This window comes from Lepisma saccharinum, chromosome 18 (assembly GCF_977018435.1).
Source record: "Lepisma saccharinum chromosome 18, izLepSacc3.1, whole genome shotgun sequence".
NCBI lineage: Eukaryota > Metazoa > Arthropoda > Insecta > Zygentoma > Lepismatidae > Lepisma > Lepisma saccharinum.
In genome coordinates, this window is record NC_139246.1 from 35136573 (window position 1) to 35158897 (window position 22325).

The 22325-nt window shown below is 37.4% G+C and overlaps 1 protein-coding gene across 2 annotated transcripts in view; it reads left to right on the forward strand.

Annotated features, from left to right (window-relative positions):
- Positions 1–22325, forward strand: part of APC7 (anaphase-promoting complex subunit 7) — a 58405-nt gene that overhangs the window by 20365 nt on the left and 15715 nt on the right. For both annotated transcript variants that reach the window (XR_014443721.1, XM_083140425.1), the window contains exons 6-9: positions 2378–2581; positions 4632–4874; positions 6466–6594; positions 19620–19765. Coding sequence is in view for 1 of the 2 variants with exons in the window: in XM_083140425.1 (XP_082996551.1) it covers positions 2378–2581; positions 4632–4874; positions 6466–6594; positions 19620–19765 (722 nt within the window). In the remaining variant the exon portion in view is untranslated. The remainder of the gene's footprint in view (positions 1–2377; positions 2582–4631; positions 4875–6465; positions 6595–19619; positions 19766–22325) is intronic.

A 22325-nucleotide genomic window follows, 5' to 3' on the forward strand; every position in this document is an offset into this window, starting at 1 on the left:
ATGCACTATCTAGGGCACAAGTGTTCAGATGGCACAAGTCCTTTTGAGAAGGCCGAGAACAAGTGAAAGACGAACCTCGTGCGGGAAGGCCTTCAACCTCAAAAACGGATGACAATGTGGAAAGAGTGAGGTCTCTTGTGAGGTCAGATCGTCGATGAGAATGATCAGTAGTGAGTTAAATTTGAACGTGTGTACCTTCCATGAAATTTGAACACAAGATTTGGACATGAGAAAAGTGTGTGCCAAGATTGTTCCAAAGAACCTCACACCTGAGCAGAAAACCCATCGGAGGGATGTGTGTCTTGATCTTCTGGACCGCCTTGACAGGGAACCAGAATTCTTCAGTTGCGTGATCACAGGTGATGAATCATGGATTTTAGAGTACGATCCCGAGACAAAATGCCAAAGTCATGAGTGGCACACTGCAAACTCTCCCCGTCCCAAGAAAGCAAGAAGGAGCAAATCTAAAATCAAATCGATGCTCATTTGTTTCTTTGACAGTCGGGGGGATCGTCCAAAGGGAATTTGTGCCACCAGGACAAACTGTCAATCGAACTTTTTATCGGGAAGTCCTTGTAAGACTCAGGAAAAGGGTTGAACGTGAGCGACCAGACATTGCACGCACTTGGATGCTGCACCACGACAATGCAGCATGTCACACGGCAGTCTCCCTCAATGAATTTTTGGCAAAAAATATGCATTCCTGTGGTTCCTCAGCCCCCTTATTAGCCAGATCTCAGTCCCTGTGACTTTTTTTTATTCCCCTTGCTCAAAAACCACTTGAAAGGACGGCATTTTGATACTTTGGATAATATCCAGAAGAGCGTAGCTAAAATGTATTCCAGCAGAAGCCTTCCAGCACTGCTACGAACAATGGAAACAACGCCTCCATCGCTGTGTAGCTGCCCAAGGGAACTATTTTGAAGGGGATAACCTTGATTTGTAAAAATAATAAAATTCATCGTTTACAGAAAATCAGTCTCATTACTTTCCTAACAGATTACGTATTGCTTGCATTGTAGAATTATTTCTCCTGGAGTTTACAGTTGTTACAATAATTTAAACATACTTTTTGATGTAACATTTTGGGAGAATACATACTCCTTTCATCACCCCTTAGTTTGATTAATATTACAGTTATAAAAATGGGATAAATTCATCAAAAAGATGCCATTATACAGTGAATCTTATCAATAATGTTACATTTCATGTTAGGAAAAATAAAAAATGTGGTTGATAATAAGATGATGTGAGTGAGTTACTAAAATAATTTCCACAAAACTTGCTTGTAAATTCATGATGAATGTGGTAAACGTGGTTTAAAATTACTTACGTAAAATTTTGACATTTCCGCTTTGCACATTTTAATTGTTAAATCCTATTAATTTCAAAGAGAGCAGAGATGGTACCACGTCTTTGTTTGTTCCCAGGTGGCGGTAATGCAATTTCTCCCATTCGGCGTACCTGGCGTGTGTATCCTGGTTTGGGTTGTGTGCTATGCTTTCTGTTTCCTGTTGTCAGTGGCTCTGCTGGGTGGTGGTTGGGGGCTGGGCCGTGCTGCTCGGTGCGGTGCAATTCCTGTTCCATGCGTAGCTGGAGGGGTGGGGGGGAGGTCGAGTATTCGCACTGCATCTTTTCTTTTCCTGGTCTGGGATATTTTTGATCCCAGAACTTGTAAATGTTCTATAGGTGCCACCATCCACTTGGGAACTCTATGCTTCACTGTTGGGTTTAGTTAGGTTAGGTTAAGTTAGTGAAGCATCGAGTTCCCAAGTGAATGGTGGTACCGAAATTAATAGAACATTTACAAGTAAGTTTCATGGAAATTATTTTAGTAATTCACTTACGCCTTCTTAATGTTATACATTAAGTTAATGTTGGAACCTAAGAACTAGGTGAAATGAGCCTTTTTTTTTTTGGGAGGAAGATTAGATTCAACTTCCTTCAAGTTCGTCCAGAGCATGAATTTGCCAGTTTTAGTGGGTATTTTGGTCAGTTAACACGTTCTCTGCCTCGTCAGTCATAATGATCGAAACTGGCACACACCAATAATGCCATGTTAGTCATTATGACCGAAACATGTGTCTTTGTTGTTCGTAGCATGCTGATGGTCACTAGTATAACCATGATGTGCATTACCGACAAATCATGGGGATTCAAGTGTACATAAAAGTGTTTTGGCTGTTCTATTTTTTACAGGAAATAAGCGAAATTTGCGATTATGCGAAATAAAGTCGAATTACCACTTTGGCGCAAGAGGAAAGAATTGGTGAATCCACCCTGGTAGATAATGTGTTAAGTTGGCAACTTTAACTGTTTGATTAGTTTTCACCTCTGATAAACAGTGTTGACAATCCATTGTTCTTGTCCATTTCAGGCACATGAGTTGGATCCATATTTCCAAAGAGGCTTAGACATTCTTGCTGCACTTCTTGCCAAAGAGAGGAAATTGAAGGATTTGGAAAAGCTGATCTCGCCCAACATATCCATCTCTGAATATGGCCCTGAAATTTGGATAGCAACTGCATATTATGCATTTTCCTCCAAGAAAGATGTGAAAGCTGCATACTTTGCCCATAAGGTATATAAGATGTAAATTAAATGCAACTTTTTTTTTTTAATGTAAAGAAGAAACAGATTCATAAACACTTTGTGCAGCAGTGAATTTCATGTAAGGGAAGACCAGATTAGATAAAAATGAAAAAAATGTATTAATATCAGGTTTCAGATTCAAGAAATCTATTTTTCATTCAGATATCAGTATAATTCAAACTGCTTTCAAATTGAATATAGAATAATTTAATAAAAATATATCTGCATTTCTGAATATATGGCTGTCCCCACTTGTGGTTACCATACAGGGGAACGAAGCAGCCGATGATGCTGCCAAGTCTGCTGGTGCAGGTGGTGACGTTCTCGTCCACCTTCTACCAGGTAGCGATCTGCAGAATGTGTTTCGTCATTGCCTTTATGACACTTGCAAGAAGAGTGGGTGCCTTTATGACACTTGCAAGAAGAGTGGGTTGTGGTAACGGGAACAAGCTTGATGCTATTAAGGCCACCATAGGTGCATGGCGTTTCTCGTCCTATCCCTCTCGTCGAGAAGAAGTTTTTACCCGGCTACGTATTGGACACAGCCATCTGAACGCATAGTCACTTGCTGCAAGGGTTGGACTCTCCGATGTGTTGTTTGTAATGTGGTTTTAAGTATTCGGCATATTTTTCTTTTCCTCAGACAGATTTTTAATCTTCCCAAGTGTTTGTCATCGCTGTTGGGAGATGGCAGCACTGTTTTATCAAATGTTTTTAGATTTTTGCGAAGAGCTGGTCTCTTCCACCATCTTTGAGGAAGCATTAAGTATGTTCTGACTTTTTAATGTGTTACGTTTGTCTTGTGCAGGTCTCTTTAAAACCTTACACTTGTATTTTTTTCCAAGGGGCTTTTTACACCCCTTTTTTTAACTTTTTAAAGTTAGAATTTATTTAACGGGTATTTCCCCACATACATTGAAGGGTGCAAAATGGCCTGTGCCAACGCATCCAAAACTTTTAATTCAATCAATCAATCAACGATGATAGTGTTTTAGCCAACATAATTTGGCTCTCATTCCAGAGGACATAGCTATGAATTGTTGAGAAAATTGGTCCATCAGCAATATCACGTGGAAAGCAACCATTGGTGATTGCAAAAACAGTTCCCAACAAACTAGACACACTGATAATAGATTCCCCACTGTGAGCCTAATGTATTGTACACTCAAGTCTCTGTTACTCTGTGTCTGAAGTGAACTTGAGACAAGCTGCAATTCTTTTTACAACATACTCATTATCGTGTTGTTGTTGTAGAATCATTGTTTCAAATATTAGTCCTCATCTACTGTGGTCACATGGCTTAGGAAAACTATAAAATGTTGAAAACATAAAGAAGTTCAAGGTGCAGGGATAAAAACCGAGATAAAGTTAAAGAATTGCCATCATATAGATGGTATGTAATGAGATTGCTCAATCACATGATGCCAGATTTTTTTCTCATTTTCCATCTGGGGTTTTATGTTCCGTGTTTGTGTTACTATTTGTGTCTTGTAGCACCTCTTCTTTTCTCCCATTTTTGGCTTTATCACAACGATAGTGAATGATGATTGCATGAAAGTGATGAAGGAACAATCACAAAGAAACTCATTCCCAGTCCAGGTTATGAAGCAGAAACCTTCAGTGGCAAGATCAAGAGTCAAATAAACTTGGACCTCAAGTTGGCTGTTTTTCACCATTTTCACCTAATCATCCTTTGTCTGCATCTTTGTAATTAGCCAGAGATTGTAAGAAAAATATACAATATAAATGAAATGCAAATATCATTTCCTTTTTTATTTGCATTTTTCTTATTTAGCATTACTTTGGGCTAATGAGGACAATAAGGATGAATCATGGTGAAAATTGACAAAGGGACATTTCAAGTAACACCAATACCCAGGACAGGACTTGAACCTGGGAATTTTGGTATCCAGATCAAAAACCGATCGCTTAGCATGCTTCGTCACCAATGCTTCCTTTTTTTTTTAAATATGGAAATGATTAGATCTGTGTGTATACCTTTTTTTAAAGATGGCCTCTTGTATGTTTTTTTTTTTTAGGCATGCACGATTAACCCAAGGAATGTGGAGGCCTTGATTCTCAAGGGCAACATCTTGCTGGACATGAAGAAATATCAGGAGGCAGGAATCCATTTCCGGGAGGCCGTGCAAATATCCCCGCATCGGTACGAACCTCACAAAGGGCTGGTGGATTGCTACATTGCAACACACAGGCTGAGGGAAGCACTTACGATTGCAAGTAATGCCTGTAAGCAATTGGGACAAACTGCCAGAGCTCTAACTGTAAGTATATTATTATTATTATTATTATTATTATTATTATCGTAGTATTAAGGGGTGCTTAGTACAATTTCGTGAGGTAATAGGAAATGAACTATGGAGAATATATGTAGTCTGGTGGGTGGAATTTTTGCATGGACATCTATGGAAGTAATGCTTTTTTAATTGCTTTAGGAACTTGTTCCGTAATGAAACTGCACAAAACAGATGATAGGAAGAAGAACTGGTTCTTACAAAAATTGCCAAAACAATGCTCTGTAGAGTGAAAACGTAAGTTGGTGGCTAAGTGTGTTCATTCTCCACAAGAAATATAAGGGGACTTAAAATTTATTTATTGATCTACATTTGACATAAGCTGTTTTCACTGAATATAACCCCATCTGTTGGGGGAAGCCAGACTGCAAATAAGCTACACGGGAATGCAAAAATGAGTTGAGGTTCGAGTCTTCTTTGGAAAGTATAACAAGTTTTCCTAAGATTTCGGCCTGTGTGTGGGACCAGTGGCCACTCACCTTCGTGAGGAAAGTGTGGAGCTACGAATGAGTAGCGTAACGTAGTAATAGAAAACCTACAATGGCTGGAGGGTCATTGTGCTGACCACACCTCACCTTAGAAATCAACAGGTAGGTCAAGAAAGTCAAGAAATTATGATTGTGGTCAAGAATTGTTGTTTTTTTTACAGTATAGTGAGTTTACATTGTTATATACCTGTACCGGGATTTGATAAAATTGAATATTTGAAAATCTAAAATTGTATTGAATTGTGATTAAGATTTTTTCACATTGCTTCTTAAGAATTTCATTCTTGTATAAAAATACGTAGGTAATGTAGCCATTTCACATCCAGGATGAAGTCTGAAGCATTAATTTTTACGTGCATTAATAATTAAAGCAAGTGTAAATCCCTTGTTAAAGTACAACTTCAGTTTTCAACTTAACCGGCCTTGTGGTAGGAGTTTTTCATTGAATAATGATATCTATTTTCTAAATTTTCAACTATACCTCAGTAGGAGGTGATTAAATAAATGTCAAGAACAAGGGGCGGAAAGGTCAAGAAAAGGATAGAAAGGTCAGGAGGAAGTCAAGAATTTTGGATTTGTTATTTTGGTAGGTTCTGGTGGAAGTGAGGTTGGTAGTCACTGGCCCTCATGGACTGTTACGCCATGGGTTATTTATTATTATTTAATTGGAAACCTCCAAATTTTGCATAATTTAGTAAGTTCACTATGATTAGACTCTGCTAAAGTGTTGCATGGCATTTTAGCAGACCCTATGAAAGACCATAATGGCAGTAGAGTATTTGTAAATAAATCCAGATGGTACTTTCTAATACCCAATACATTGGCACTGACTCAAGCCCTTACTATTATATGCTTGTTAATTATACTGCCTTTTCTTTTTACCAAATTGTTAGTGCCTGAAAATTCTGGCTCTATTAATGAAATAGGAAAATTTCAGTTCTGATGAATGTGTGATTATTTAAACAGATATATGATACCATTGTCAGCACAACAAAAGTAAAAACGTTTTCTGTACCTTAATTGTATGACATTGCTACTTCACTATATATTTACATATACATAATTTATTTCAGCTTTATGCCACAGTATTAATGAAGGACCCAGTGACTGTGATAAAAGCTAAAAGTTTATTGGAAAAAGCGATCGCGCAAGACCAGATGCATCTCCCAGCAGTCTACTTGTTGGCAGAGATATATGAGCAGGTAAGGGGATGGAATGAGTGTCCAGTACTTAAACTGAATGCATAAAATTAAGGATAGGACAAATTAGTTTATTGATATTGGGTGATAAACTATATTTTTCATCAAATTTTTAATGATTGTAATTATTCAATATTTATGAATAGGGCTCGGAAGTTGAAGACCTATAAATTGCCAAAAAAAGACCTATAAAGAGACCTAACAATATAAAAAAAAGGACGTATAAATGTGATCCAAATTAATTAATAACTTCAGTTTTAACCTCCCTACCCCCTCCCTCTGCATGGCACCTCCTTATCTGACTTGAGATCTTTCCTCAACTTCCGAGCCCTATTTATAAATAATCCTTAATTAAGTCAGCATTTTAATCAGCATATATTTGAATTCATTTACTCTGGGTTTGTAAAACACAATTCTAACATGTTGCTTGTTTTTCTGAGGCAAAATTTATCATGAAACATTTAGAGATGAATGAAACATTTAGTTACTAATCAAATGTTTACTATTTTATGTTGAATCAGCAAAATACTGGTATTTGTAATTTTGTATCAGTACTTTGGGGTGTATCCAGGATTGTTTTTTTGGGGAGGGGCAACCTTTGATGCAAAACTAACATGTTAGACAATTGTTAGGAGAAAATAGTGCTGGAATAACAACTTACAATGTACCTGTAGCTATGCATATCAATTCTAACTACTAGATTAATAAAATACTACTTTTGAATTATCCTTAAATACAATTACATATGTTTTTTATTTTCAATTACTTATTCCAATTATAATTATTTTTCAGTTGAAATTTTTAGTCTTGAAAATTATATCCTTTACTATGATATGTTTTGGACTTTCTTAAAAGTAGTTGATGGTGGTTGTAATTTTTTTTACCCTTTCCAAAATGAAATTTCAGTCAAAACGATGAAAGCACAATTTTCAAGGTTGGCACCTTGTATATTGCAAGGTCTTTTGCAGACATTCTCAGTAATTAATATTCCTTTCAATACCCTCCTGGGTCAATACCTGGTGGAGGTACATAGTGGTTCGGATCCCACTTCAAACTGTAGGTTCAGTCTCGATTAGCCTTTTGGTGCATAAAGTAGACTTAAATACAAACTCCATAATGGTTCCCACACACCTGGAAAACATGGAGAATTTGGAAATTTCAGAGAATTAAAAACAAATGAAAAGAAACTCGGGGACCAATGAGTACCAATGCAGCATATCTGAGGGACCAGATACCTGGTGATATTATTTACAATGATAGGTGGCACCAGGAGGTGCTTGCACACCTCTTTTATTCGGATCAGCCCTCTTCTGCACCCTAGTTTTCATCCCAATAGTAATAACAACAAAATTAATGAGTGAATTTTTATGGAAGCAAGGTTACTGTAGTGCATGTTGCATTAAGGAGATCTGCTCCTGTAATTTCAGCGGTGATATACATGTCCTTGAGCCTCTGAAATTATTATATAACTATTGATGAATAGATTTTCTTGGGCTATCGAACAGGTGAATTCTGGAAGGATTTTCAAGCATTTCTTCTACCCTGAAGATGAGAGTAATGTTAGCTGTCAATAGCTTGGAAATCTTTCTAGAACTCACCTGGTCGATAGTCCGAGAAATATGTGTTCATCATTTGTTGCCAGGAAATCTTCAAGACTAACTTATAAAAATATTGTTTTTAATTACTATTCACAAACCAATCTATTTTAAACCAGTGCACAATTTTCTGACTGTTTTATGTAGTTAATTATTCACTAATAACATATACAGGGTAATTCAAAATGAATGGTGCAACTTTACACAGTTAGTATGACGTTACTATTTATGATAAAAAATCAGACAAGGCATCAATATAAAGAAAAACTCGGGAAGTTTTTTTCCCACTTAGCGGGCTTATTCTGCTTAGCCATTGCTCCACCAGGATCGCCAGTGTCGCAAAATGGCTTGGAGCTATCGAGAACTGATTCAATCACAATGGTGCAAAGACATTTCTGCTTGCTTTTCAGTAGTGATGCATGTGTTTCACCCTTCTGAAAGATTTGTCAAAGTTACAACTGCGAATTGTTAATGCCTTTGAAACCGTTGACAATAACTTGCTGTTTTGTGCATAGCATGTACTTGATTATCATTTGGACCTTTTCCACATTGTAACGGTCGGTATGGGCTGCTATCGATTTACCCCAGTTAATATTAGATGATATATAGGAGGTGCTTGTAATGGAAACCCATATCGACAACTAACATAACCCACCCAAGCGATACAAACAATCAATAATGTGACGTACTTGTTTCGTGCGAGTTCAAGGAACTACTCCGCTAACATGGAAGTCACATTAGGTTCTAATTACTAGAAACCAGAAGAATGGGACTAATCCTACAGATTCCGTTCTATTTACCACGTAAGGACAAAAAGAATGATTATATTTATTAATATCAGATTATGATACTCTTTCCGTGCCTGAAAAGCAATCACACACATATATTATATACCTGCAGCCGACAGGGCAATTGTAACGTCACAATGGTGTAAAAACACAATCGCGATGGCCTTCTTAGTCACTTCAACTGTGCAGTACCTTTTTGTTTCTAAGCTGATTCATAAAACAACTAAAAGGAATGTGTATTTACATAGATATGTCAATATTTAATAGAAGGACCTACTTAGGTTTGATTAATTAGTCTTGGTTCAATTTTCACAAATTTAACAATTCCTTTTATTTCTGTCTCTCACACCCAATCAGTTAAACATAACAAACACAATGACACCACGAAGGCATACATATGTATAACTACCCATTCAACGATTACATTGTGCTAAAACTGCACTAATCATATTCACACATATATCAGGCGAATGCTGCATAATTTAGTTTACAAACAATAAATGCTTTCTTAAAATTCACGCTGTTTTCAAACAGTCGCACAATCAATTAATTCTGGTTCAGCAATTTAACGTTAATAACTACGTTACAATGGGAACAATGGGAACAATTATCCGTCAAATTTCACCAATAATGCAAATAATTAAATTGGTTCAGTAACTACATTATTTGTCTTCCTACTTTTCTATTCAATACATTATTGGTGCTTAAGCCTTTGTTCGCAGATTGATGCTACTAAGGAGGACAAGGAATGTATGGGTCATTTTTCCTCTTTAACTTTTTTTTGTGCAAGTGTGGTGGGTGGGGGTTTGTTTTCTTCCTACTCAATGATCAAATCATAAAGAACGATAACCAATTCATGTAAACAAGCTCCTTATCCGTCCGTCTTGGACATGCAAGTCAGAAAAGGCAATTTCACTATAATTTGAAATGGGAGGCACATTACTATATTCAAATTTATGTTCACAGGTATAAATCATTCAAGTGCCATGATTATTCACCGAGTTGGCATAACGTGAAGTTCACTTGCTATGAATCGAATAGCGACCAGTCAAATAGACGCATAGTTCTCGCCAATTTTTAGCCGGAGTTAACTTCGTGGAAAATATGATGGATCGTAGAACTAATAACAGAACATATTATAAAGTCACTGGTTTACCTTATATCCCTTAACGCCGACTTGATGATTCCTTTTAACCGTACGGGTACCCACTTTTACAGCTAGATGTTGCAAGAGGAATACGAAGCACTCGGCAACAGGAAAGGCTTCGTTACAGCTTTCTGGCGAGGCGTACGAAGAGTCCACGGCGAAGATAGCAACTGCCAACAGAAACTTGCTTCAGATTGTAGTGGGGGGAAAGGAGGGGAGGAGGAAGTTAGTTTAATTTTGTTCCGCTTGACTGTGACTAAAGTCAATGTGCAGAGCTGCTGCCATCTGAATGCCGATCTGAGAACTTAAATAAACAAATAAGTTCTGTTTTCGTATGTACTCGTACACGTAACTATCACAAAAAGTCATAAAGGCTTTGTGATCTTTCAACGTTACATGTGGTTCCCATGTTGAATCTTTATAATGTGAGTTATGTGAGTAAAACTTCTAGAGTTCTTCTTTATATTGATGTCTTGGGATAATAACTGTGTAAAGTTGCACCATTCATTTTGAATTACCCTGTATTTTAAAATATTAGACCTACTAAATGTTAGATAAGTAAAAACATTACTTTTAATGTTTGTAGGGCAAAATTTGCTCAATACAGTTACAGAAGATGCTAAATGAATAATGCAAATACAAGTAGAACCTTATAGCAAACAAGAAATAATAATAACAAGCTGAACCAATGTGTATAAGAATAAAGAAATATGTACACTCAAGTGCCAAAAGTCATGCGATATCTACTTAGTGTGCGACCTCCTTTAGCCTGGTGAAGTGCAGCAACTTGACATGGCATGGACTCTACCAGTTAGCAGCCATGCAATCTCAAAAGCTGCCCATAATTGCATGGTTCTTGCAGGTGCAGGATCTTGTGTACAAATAGATCTTTTGATCATATCCCAAATGTGTTCCACGGGGTTCATGTCTAGCGATCTAGGTGATCAAATCATTCGTTGGAGTTGTTCAAACCAATTGCAAACAATCGTGGCCGGGTGACATGGCACATCATTGTTAGGGTACATGAAGTTCATGAAGTGCTGCAAATGGTCACCAAGCAGCTGAACATTGCGATTCCCAGTTAATGACTGGTTCAATTTGACCAGAGGACCCAAAGCATGCCATGTAAACATGCCACACAGCATTACGGAGCCACCACCAGCTTGCACAGTGCCTTGTTCTCAACTTCTCATGGCCTCATGCAGTGGCGTCTCGTCCCTTGGGGCTTCTGGGGCTTAGCCCCTAAAGAAAAACGGACGTATTGACATAATTATCAATCACCATAACGCATAACTATCACACAGTCTTTTAAAAGGCGATTTTTACCCACGTAAATTCATCGTCTGTTGCAATGGATACGACAGCGCTCCTAGCGGCATTGATGTCAATTTCGGTCTGCGGGGCATGTCGCAAAGGAAGGCGTGGCCTACACCCACCTAAGCTACAGTGAAGGTCACATGCTAGCAGAGAGGGAAGGGGATAGTGCAATGGCTTTGAGTGCTGATTCGGGGCTAGCTCCGTTGCGTAGCGTTCAATCTCGCGTGTTGTTCTGTAGTGTTTTGGTGGCTTTCATTCGCTATGTTTGAGTGAGTTTGGCAGGGTTGATGTTCGAACACAAATTGATGAAGGACATAGGCTGTCAATTACAAAAGACAATGAATTTGTCCGGAAAAATGGGCATATATTAAATAGAATTATCGATTGCTTAAAATTCTGTGGTCGACATGAACTTGCTCTACAAGGACATAATGAAAGAGAACAATCTTTAAACAGAGGCATCTTCCCAGATTTATTATCCCTCCATAGAAGAGGAAAAACTAAAGAGGGAACTTCGTGTTCTTTATTGTAGTGAAGAGTTGAAAAACATAAACTCTATCAGTAGATTGCATTCATTTTTTATTTAAAATTATTTAGAGGGTACCTTTTCAGAAACAGTAAAAATGACAAACATAGTTTTAATAACTCCAGTGGCAACAGCTGAATCTGAACGATGTTTCAGCACATTGAAGCGTATTAAAACCTGCTTAAGAAATGTAATGGTACAAGACAGACCAAATGCCTTGGCACTTGCTTACAATAGAGATAGAATACATTTCAAACATAGAGGGCTTCAACGAAAAAGTAATAACAAAATTTGCTGAGCAGAAGAACAGGAGTCAATGTTCGTAGAAAGGTATGTTTCACAACAATACCTGTTTCTTTTGTAATTATGTGGATTGTCATTATATTTTAAATTTTTAAAAAAAATAAGTCCAGTTTTGTAGTTTAGAAGAAGATAAATACCCATTTTTTTTGTAATTCATGTAATTTGTCATTACATTTTAAATTCTTTCAAAAAAGTAAGTCCAGTTTTGTAGTCTAGAAGAAAAAAATACCTATTTTTTGTAATTCATGGGAATTGTCATTATATTTTAAATTCTTTAAAAAATAAGCCCCGGCCAAATTTGAGGCCACGAGATGCCACTGGCCTCATGGGATCTGTGTCGAACCCTACCATCAGCTTGTACCAACTTCAATCGTGACTCATCTGACCAAGCTACATTTTTCCAGTCATCTAGGGTAAAATCAGTGTGCGCACGTGCCCAGTGAAGCGCTGCTTCCGATGGTCTGCTGCTAGTAAAAGCACTAGTCAGTCTTCTGCTGCCATATCCCATCAACGCCAAATTTCACTGAACTGACCTCACAGATACGTCTCTTGTACATCTCTCATTGACTGTTGTGATTTCAAACCGTGTCGCTTGTCTGTTAGCACTGACGATTCTGCCCAAACGTTGCTGGTCAAGGTCATTAAGCTGACGTGGTCGGCCACTGTGCTGGCCATGATGGGAGGTAATGCCTGCAATAAGGTACTCTCAGTTCACCCTTGACAGTGTTGATTGAGGAATGTTGAATACCCGAACAACTTCAGAAATGGAATGTCTGATGTGCCTAGCTGCAACTAGGATCATCCCGCATTCAAACTGATCATTCGAACCGTGTAGCCATAATCACGTTAGAAGATGTTTCACAAGACTCGCAAGAGTACAACTGCAAGCACTGCCTATTTATACACCTGTTACATGATGTTAGTGCCGGTGAGAATTTGCATACCATGACTTTTGGCACTTGAGTGTAGATGGAAAAGCCCAACTGAGCCACTCCTTGTGGTAAGCTCAGCATTCCACATGCACTCCTAGATCCCAGAACCTGGCAACATCTATAATTACAACTAATAAGTACTAATAATTACAACTTCAGTAATTTTCTATATACAAGCTACTTTCAAGATATACATGCTTTAGATGTGTATATGTTTACTTTGCATAACAAATTAATTGTTATTGTGTCCATTTCTAAATTTGTTTGTCAAACTTGTGAAAATATTTAGATGCTGTACATATCATAAAGTGGTAGTAGTAATAATTAAGGATGAACTGATATACATTTTTTCCAATACTGATATTCTAGTGATCTAATATCAAATTGCAAATGTTTTTTGAAGAACATGAATGGGGCATTCCATCATTATGTGTGACATTTTACACACAAAATTTGAGGATCTAGCTATGAGATTGGATTAAAAAAATCATAATGAACTGATATAGAATTAAGAAGTGCTTGTTGTAAAAAAAAAAAAAAGAAAGAAAGAAATAAAAAAAATGACTGTGATGACATAGGATGAATGCATGAAAAGCATTAACAAATTGCATTCCGTGTGTGACGCTTTAAAAATGTAGCATATTTTGACTTCATTTGTCTGTGAAGCATATAGGCTGCAGATGCTAGTAATGTTTATTGGGGAAATGTGCAAATTATATGCATTCACAAACATCTAAACCTTAATGCAATTAAAAAACAATAATATAATAACATTTAGCATTTTGTTATTTACATGGAGTAGGACCACTTTTCGTGGAATGCCCCGAAAAGTTCATTGACCACCTTAGGGTGCATTACAAAAGTCTTAACAAAACGAACTAAGCTAACTGGGCTCATGTACCTGGTGAAACCAGTTATTTTACAGACTTATGGGCAACTCTAGACAAAAGTGCAGGCACTTTGTTTATAGAAAGTTTTCTCGTGGCATCCAGTGGAAGGAATGTCCTTCTGGCAGAAATAAACTCTGCTGCGAACACTGTTACTCATTTTAATCACACTGAAACAATAGTTAAGGCACACTCATCTTGTGCATGTTGCTTCATATCGCTCTCTGTTAAAATTAAAATACATTTTACGAACTAGTGCTGTTTGAAGCCATCATGCTTGCTCGTTGTCTGCAAGCGGCAGATGATTGTCACCGAACAAACCATCCTCCTGGGCCATGCATTTGGTGAATCTCGTTCTTGCACAAAATGGACAGAAAGTGACTTTTGAGACAGCATAACGAAAAGCACGAGAGCACTTGCGGGACGGCCAGTTACCATAACTCGTTTAACGTGCTAAAACTCATGCGATATTCGGAACGGGCCCTTAATGTATGTAACAAAGTAATTACAATGGGTTACCTTACATATGAATTATATATTTTTATTCATAGAAATAATAAAATGGTTGGATTTAGCATGAAACACATCTTTATAAACATATCAGATCTGTAAATTATCATTTATTTTACTCATAAACCAATAGACCATTATCAATCGATACTAATAAGAGTACTGATTAATCTGTTCCATCCTTAATATATAATAATAAAGAAGGTCAGCATGATATGGCTATGAGGGCCATTGCAAAATAGATTTAAGAGTTTAACAAACTCTGTATTAAGTACTGTGAAGAAATTTGAGGATTCTGGAACTTGGGAAAATATGTCTAAAGTTTATGTGAGAACCCTGCTCAATGCATTGATTATTATTTCTGTATAGTTTTACAAAATTATAGGAGGGGCTGCCTGGAACCAATGAACCAAGTACTTATTTGCATGGTGGAGATGAAGATTTTGTCATGTAGTACCTGTCCTGTACAGGACTCAGACCCATGTCCTCACATACTCTCATAATATAGACTAATAACAGTAGCGCCTTGTTGCCATGCATACTTCTACAATCCTTAAAATTTTCTCTGGATTTTTTTCTTGCAAATCCATAACATCCCCCATAAAACTGAGAAACTTTATCAGGCATGAAGTTCGTAAACTCGATCACCAGCCGTTGCACTCATAAGTATCTAAGGAATGCCATGTCAGAAGTTAACCAACCTTCCTGAATTAGTTGTATTGCAAACAGGTAAATAAGGTGCTGACCTAAAAGGTATTGTAGGGTAATGACTCTGCATTCTGGTGAAAGAGGAGGAATAAGTATGGAGTGCAACGGGCAGTGAGGGGTCTTTTGCCTGGGGATTGCATCTTGGAAGCACCAGGAGAATTTCGGGAGAACTGTACAGGCTTACGCCTAACTGTTCACTTTGAAGATCAAAGCTGTCAGCCAAAGACAGGTATTTACCTTATCTAACCATGTGTGAAAGTGTAAAATCCAAACGATTGTGTTTTGCCATCTCGAGCTACACCACCCATCAGGACATCTGAAGGTCCCCAGTTTGATTCCCGTCCCTAGAAGGACATCACGAATGTACCTGGAAAGGTCACAGAAATCATCCTATGGGTGAAAAAGTCATAGAAATACCAAGAGAATTTTGCAGATGCACCCAAAAAATTGTGAAAATCAAAGTTTTGGAGAGGAAGTTCAGGATTTGAGAATAAAAATAAATTCAATAAAAAAATGTTTTTATTGCTATTTTTTTCTATTTTGTAAAATATTGATAAGGTTTATTCTAGTAGCAAGTGAAGTTCCAAATGTATTTAATTAGAATGGTCTGGAAATTCATTTTAAAATTGCCTGAAAAACCTGAAAACATGGAATTTGTTTTTGCTAACAGTGGGAACATTCACATAAAATTTGAATTTGAACGTGAACATTTTTAAAAATAAAAAGGGATGGCATTGAATTTGGGAAAATAACTTTAAAAATAAAAAGTTGATATCCATAAATATGTCTCTAAATTATTGGTATACAAGGGTCGTTCAAGGAAAAAGTTTCCCTATGTTGCAAAAATTTGTTTCTTAAGTTACAGAAAAAAATCAAGTTGCACCAAGTAGCATGGTCCTTTCTCACTTTTCAACATAATTTCCAAGGCAGCACAAGCATTTGTCCCATCGTTGCACAATTTTTGAAAGTCATCTGCAAAAAATGCAGGATCCAGGGAACGAAGAACACTTTTCACGGCTGTTTCCATTCCATCGACGTCCGTTTGAATTCTGGAGTGTAGTGATAAACAAAGCTCTCATCCTGAGTCACAATACGTCAGAGAAAGTTGTTCCCTTCATTGTGGTACTGGGTCAAGATAATCCAGGCAACATGTCATACACGTCGTGAGATGTTCTGCAGTGAGTTGTCGTGGGACCAAAGCGATGAAACCTGACTGACACTGACATTATAGAGTCTCCATAAACAACAACCAGCTTCCTGTGGATGTCGATAGGAGCAAGACTATTTGCCCACTCATACCGGATCACAGAACGAATCTCTTATTTACTCCACACCGCCAAAACACATTGTTCCGTCATGACTCGCTACTCCTTATGGCCAGGGCACATTTCTCAACTCATGCTAATCACGTGCCGCGCATCCCCGGTACAGCCGGCAGCCGACGAGAAGATCGCTGAATGAAGGGAGACGGGGCACAGAGGGAAAGGGAGGGTCAGGTTCATTTGCAGAATTTAGGGTTGGTTGGGGGGGGTCGGGGAGAAGGAAGTCTTGTTTTCTTCTTGGCGGGTCATTGTCAAGCTGACGAGAAGAGTTCTGGCGGAAGAGCACCTCCCCCACGCGAAAGAGTGGAGTCACCTGGCAGTACGTCACACCTCTTCTGCCAGCGCTCTTCTCGTCGGCTGCCAGCTGTAGACTGCATGAACATTGCATTGTGTGCAAATGTAGAGGAAAGGCGAAAGAACACATTGCTAGTTTCATTTCATTTATCGGGCTCGTACTTTCTCCAAAAGAAAAGGGGAAACTTTTTTCTTGAAGGACCCTCGTACTTTCCACGTAAATATAATCAGAGGTAGACAAAACTAAAAATAATTCATTCGCCAGCCTCTTTTCTCAGGAGCCAGGGATGTGCTTTTTTTCTCTTTCTTTACTGGCTAAGAAAGTCATGAATCCAGCTAAGAGAAGCTATGAAATGTGATCTTAAAATATTTAATTTATTAATTAATATAAGACTGGATTAAAAGTAATTAATTCTTGCACCAGAGTGGCATTCCTGAAAAAGAAAAAAAAAGGCTCAATTCGTAACAGCATGAATAACTCTGCTATACATTCTAATATATGACTGTCTCTGCCATATCACTGTAAATTTGAAAAGTTGGCTGGCTAGTAACAGTGCAAGAAGTTATAATATCATATTTATTATTGTGATTTAATGATACACATTAAACAGAAAAAGTTATTAAAAAAGGTAGTGGAAATTTCCATAAGCGAACTCGAATTTTTTTTTTAATTTAGAACTGAATTTAAATGTGAAAATTTTAAGCACAATGGTGAACGGGGCCCTGTATTTTTTTTACCCCTGAGTATAATTTTCAGGAAATTATGCTTAACACTGCAATTAAACTCCTTCAGAAGCAAGTTGAGCTACAACCCACATGCAAACTACATCAGACGTGCTGTTATATCACTATTGTTAAACTGTCCTTTTACCTACTCATGTAATAAAAATATTATATTAATTAATTTGAATATTTTAATTAATACTATTTAATCAATTTAATATACAGGGTTTTCGTAAATGATTGTCGGGGTTACAAACAAGCACTGTATTTTACATAATGAAGATAGATGCATGCAATTTTTTGCAAAATGTTAGAAAACTCACCAAGTTTTTATGACAAAGTCACAAATGTTCCATGTGGTCGCCTCGCGATATCCTGCAGATATCTAAGCGATAGTCCATTTCCTGCCACACTCAGGATAGCATATCACGTGTAACACTGTTGATGGAATTCGTGATGCATGTTTTCAGTTCCTCAATGGTAGTGGGTAATGGGAAACTATATCTTTTACGTATCCCCAGAGGAAAAAATTGCAAGGGGAAAGGTCAGGTGAACGAGGCGGCCATGATGAAAGGTTTTCATCCTCATCACTCCGCCCAATCCAACGTTGTGGTAATTTTGTGTTGAGCAATGATCGCACTTCATAGAGGAAGTGAGGTGGGGCTACATCCAATTGCATGATGAAGGTGTTGGAATCTTCTTCCACTTGAGGATAGCCACTCATTAAACATATCCAGGAATGCCAATCCCGTAACCGTTTTCTCCATGAAGAAGAATGGACCGTGCACCTTTTCTCGTGACACAGCACAAAAAACATTCATTTTAGGCGAGTCCCGAACAAACTCAACAAACTGATAATGATTTTCCGTTCCCCGTATGCGCACATTGTGTGTGTTTACTTTTCCACTTAGGTGGAATGTCGTCTCGTCAGTGGAAACGAAATTCCCGATGAAATTGTCATCGTCAGACATGAGATTTTGCATATCGCTGGCGAACGTTTCCCGTACACGACTGGCGTTACGTGTTGGCTTTTGATGCAGACTTAGGCGGTATGGTTTCATGTTTAGCCGTTTTCGTAGAACACTCCATAATGTTGTCTTCGGAATGTTTAATTCCTTGGATCCAGCAGGAATCGATTTCTTCGGGCTCCGTAGATGGGTTTCACGAACTCGCTCTACATCATGTTCCGACACTGATGGTCAACCACTGCTTTTGTTTTTGCAAATGCAACCTTTTTCTTTGAACTGTGCATACCACCTTCTAATCGAATTGTCTGACGGTGCATCTTTCCGATATCACGCACGAAAATGTCATTGCACAACTGTAACGGACCTCGTTGCGTGATATTCAAGGACACAGAACACTTTCTCACTAATAATATCCGCCATTTTGGAAAACTGCCGCCTGGCGGCAGAATCGGGAGACAGAGGTCTATGAAACAAATAAGGAACAAAACTTGTTGAGTTTATCAACAATATCGTGCATTTGTGTCCACCGTGTCATTCGCCCAGATCGATTACAACAATGAGGAAACCCCGACAATCATTTACGAAAACCCGGTACTGCTGGACAATGAAAACCGGACACTTTAATATTTGACATCTGAATTGCAATAACAGCTCGCAGGTATATTATAGAATGTTCGGCAGATCATGTAGTACCATATGCACCATTCATAGGCTCGGACTTTGTTTATGCATTCGTACTTAATTCAGTTTCTGCAACATTTAGTTAGCCCTTGTACCAGAGCTTTCATCGACCCATTGCGTTATCACAAAAAATGCAAGTGTCCGTTTTTTTTTGTCCAGCAGTATATAATAATTGTTTTTGTTTAAACATTATTATTATGAGACACGTGGTTCGGACCCCCCAAAACATATTTCTAGATACGTGCCTGCCTACTATGGAAATGTTTGTTGAGTGTATTAATGAAACTGTAATAATTTTACTAACTTTTAATTTTCCCCGTTTTACAGGAAATGATGCTTGAAACTGCAATTAAACTTCTTCAGAAGCAAGTCGAGCTACAACCCACATGCAAACTACATCAGATGTTGGGAGACCTGCTGGCGAGAGTCCATGAAGAAGAAAAGGCCTTGGATCATTATAGCATAGCCCTCAAGTAAGTCATTTTTTGTAATATTATTTTTGATGATAACAAAAGCAACCTTGGTGGGCAAGATCGATTCATGGTCTGTACATGAAGTCACAAACAGGCCTGCACAAGACCCAGAAGAAACCCGTCTGCAATGAGGTGCGCCTACAATAATATGCAACACGCACGTCAAGCCCAGGTGTTTGACATCGTGCAAGGAAGCTTCATGCCACAGCTGTGCACAGGCCTCGATGCCTGCCATGTTTTTCTCTGTACCCGTGCAGAAGTGAAGTGAGACTCGATGTTGTTCTTGCAGTTAGACGCGAGCACAACTGTCAGTGTTGACAACGGCCATTATATTTCACAACGCATGGAAATATTTGAATTTCTGCTAGGTGCAGGTGCCTTGAGGTTGTATAACCATTGTCATAGCAAGGGGTGGGTGAAGTGGTTGACCACCCTGGGCCTCACGCATTTAGGGGCTCACATCACATGAAGTTGATAACAAAAAGGTAATAAATGGAAGTGAGAAAAATAGAAAAGGTCAATTTTGTGGGCAATAAAATTAAAACCTTTCGTTTTTATCTGGCTTTATATTCTAGTTTAACATTATAATTTGAATGAATACATCAAATCAGAGGCGGGCGGGAGCTCTAATCCTAAGGGGCCCCGAAAGAGTAAAAATAATTCTCATTTCTCATGTGAAACATTAACGCAAGAATTGCTTGGACAATTTTATCCATTTTTTCTTTTCTTGCACTTTGTCTTGTCTTTTCTTCTGTGTCGTGACCTTGTATAGCCTACCCGATTTTAATATGTTAATGATAAAACACCTCAAACTGCCACGGAGCAAGGTATGGGGCATTTAAATGCTTCTGTTCTTTTCAACTGAAGTAGGTCATGGATAATATTAGCAGTTCTTCCTTCCTTCCTTCCTTCCTACAACTTCAGACGCAGCTATTGCCTGCCCTCTGTAACGGGCACGAAGATGATTTATCTTCCGAATTTCCTGATCAAGTTCTACGTTTCAGGAATGTGCTTAAATCTGAAATCAAGTGCTTTGGCAAAGTTTCTTCTCCACGATAGCTCTACACTAGCTTCCAGTGTTCTCTGTATCCTGTACCACCTTCTGTTTGTTTCCTACTCTTCAAGTAACAACCATGAAGAAAGAGCCATCTTTCTCAAAATTGAAACTTAGGAAAACTTCTGGATGGCAGTGTAGAATGGTATGATTCAGCCCAAATTTAGCGGACTCAGTAATCTCACTTTTGAATGTGAAAGGGCAAGATCTAATGATGGTGTGAAGTAAAAGTGTCATTCGCTGCCCAGAAGCCAGCTTTCTGTTAAGCAAGGTTGATTTAAATCAAGATTTAAATTTGCGAATTCTATTTTAAAAAATCACTTATTGAAATCACTTTAAATAAAATTACAGAATAATGTACACAAGAAATTTGTAGATATCAGAATCACTTTTTGTGAATACATTAATCTCGTAATAATTTAATGGTGTTTATTAGGCTCTAAGAAAGGAAATAAAGGAAACAAAATATATGTACTGATGGGGTGAAGCTCATACAAAAGTAAATGTAATTTGTCATCTAAAAAAACACTTGATTTAAATTCTATAATTTTTATAAGCAAATATAGCACATTTTTTTAAATAGAATAATATACAAAATACTAATCATGTTAAACCGTAAATAGTGTCATTATCATTAAACTAAATAAATATGGCAGCTGATATTTGGCTAACCATCATTAAAAACACTAAAATTCGGCTACAAAGACTGTAAAAAATATTTTAAGTTATAATTATAGAGTACACTAGAATATTTTATTTTCATTGTAAGAAAAGTTACCGAAAGTATAATAGTTTCATTAACACACACAACAAACATTTTCATATTAGGTTCATTATGTTCAGTTCCAGAAACAGAGAAATGCATATTTACATGTAATTTGTTATTTGCTTTAATCAAACTGTTCAAATATTTTATAGGGCCATTTATCAGAAAAAGCCTTTCTATATAAAATATATATATATGTGTACGGTGCCAAAAAACATGTAAGCAATTTAAGCATGTTTTTTTAACACAAAAAAAGATTGATTTAAATAAAAAATATCACAAATTATAAACAAAAATCATTATTTTTATGCACCCAGCTGTTAAGAGGGGCGGGGAGGGGATAGTAAGTATTTGTATTTTCTTCTTTTGAATACATACCTAAATGTCAAAGAAAGATATGTTGTAATATGTGAAAATTCACAGGTAGAACATCGGTTTGCATAATTATTAATATAAGTGTAGCCACAACCAGCCATTCTAAGTAATTGCATAAATTTCATGGAAGAATCTTACTGTACTTGTCTTACTGAAATTGGTAAGCACAACACGAAAACAATTTTCTACAGTATAGCTTCTAATAACCTTTTTTCTTAATAAACTCAGAAATGACCAAAATTTCACTTACCATGTTTTACACTCGAGCCCTTCATATTGTAGTCGTACTACTTTGAATGACAGTGGCAAAGTAGATTTATGCAAGATTAATTACTACTTACAATGTAACATTCATAAAATATCAC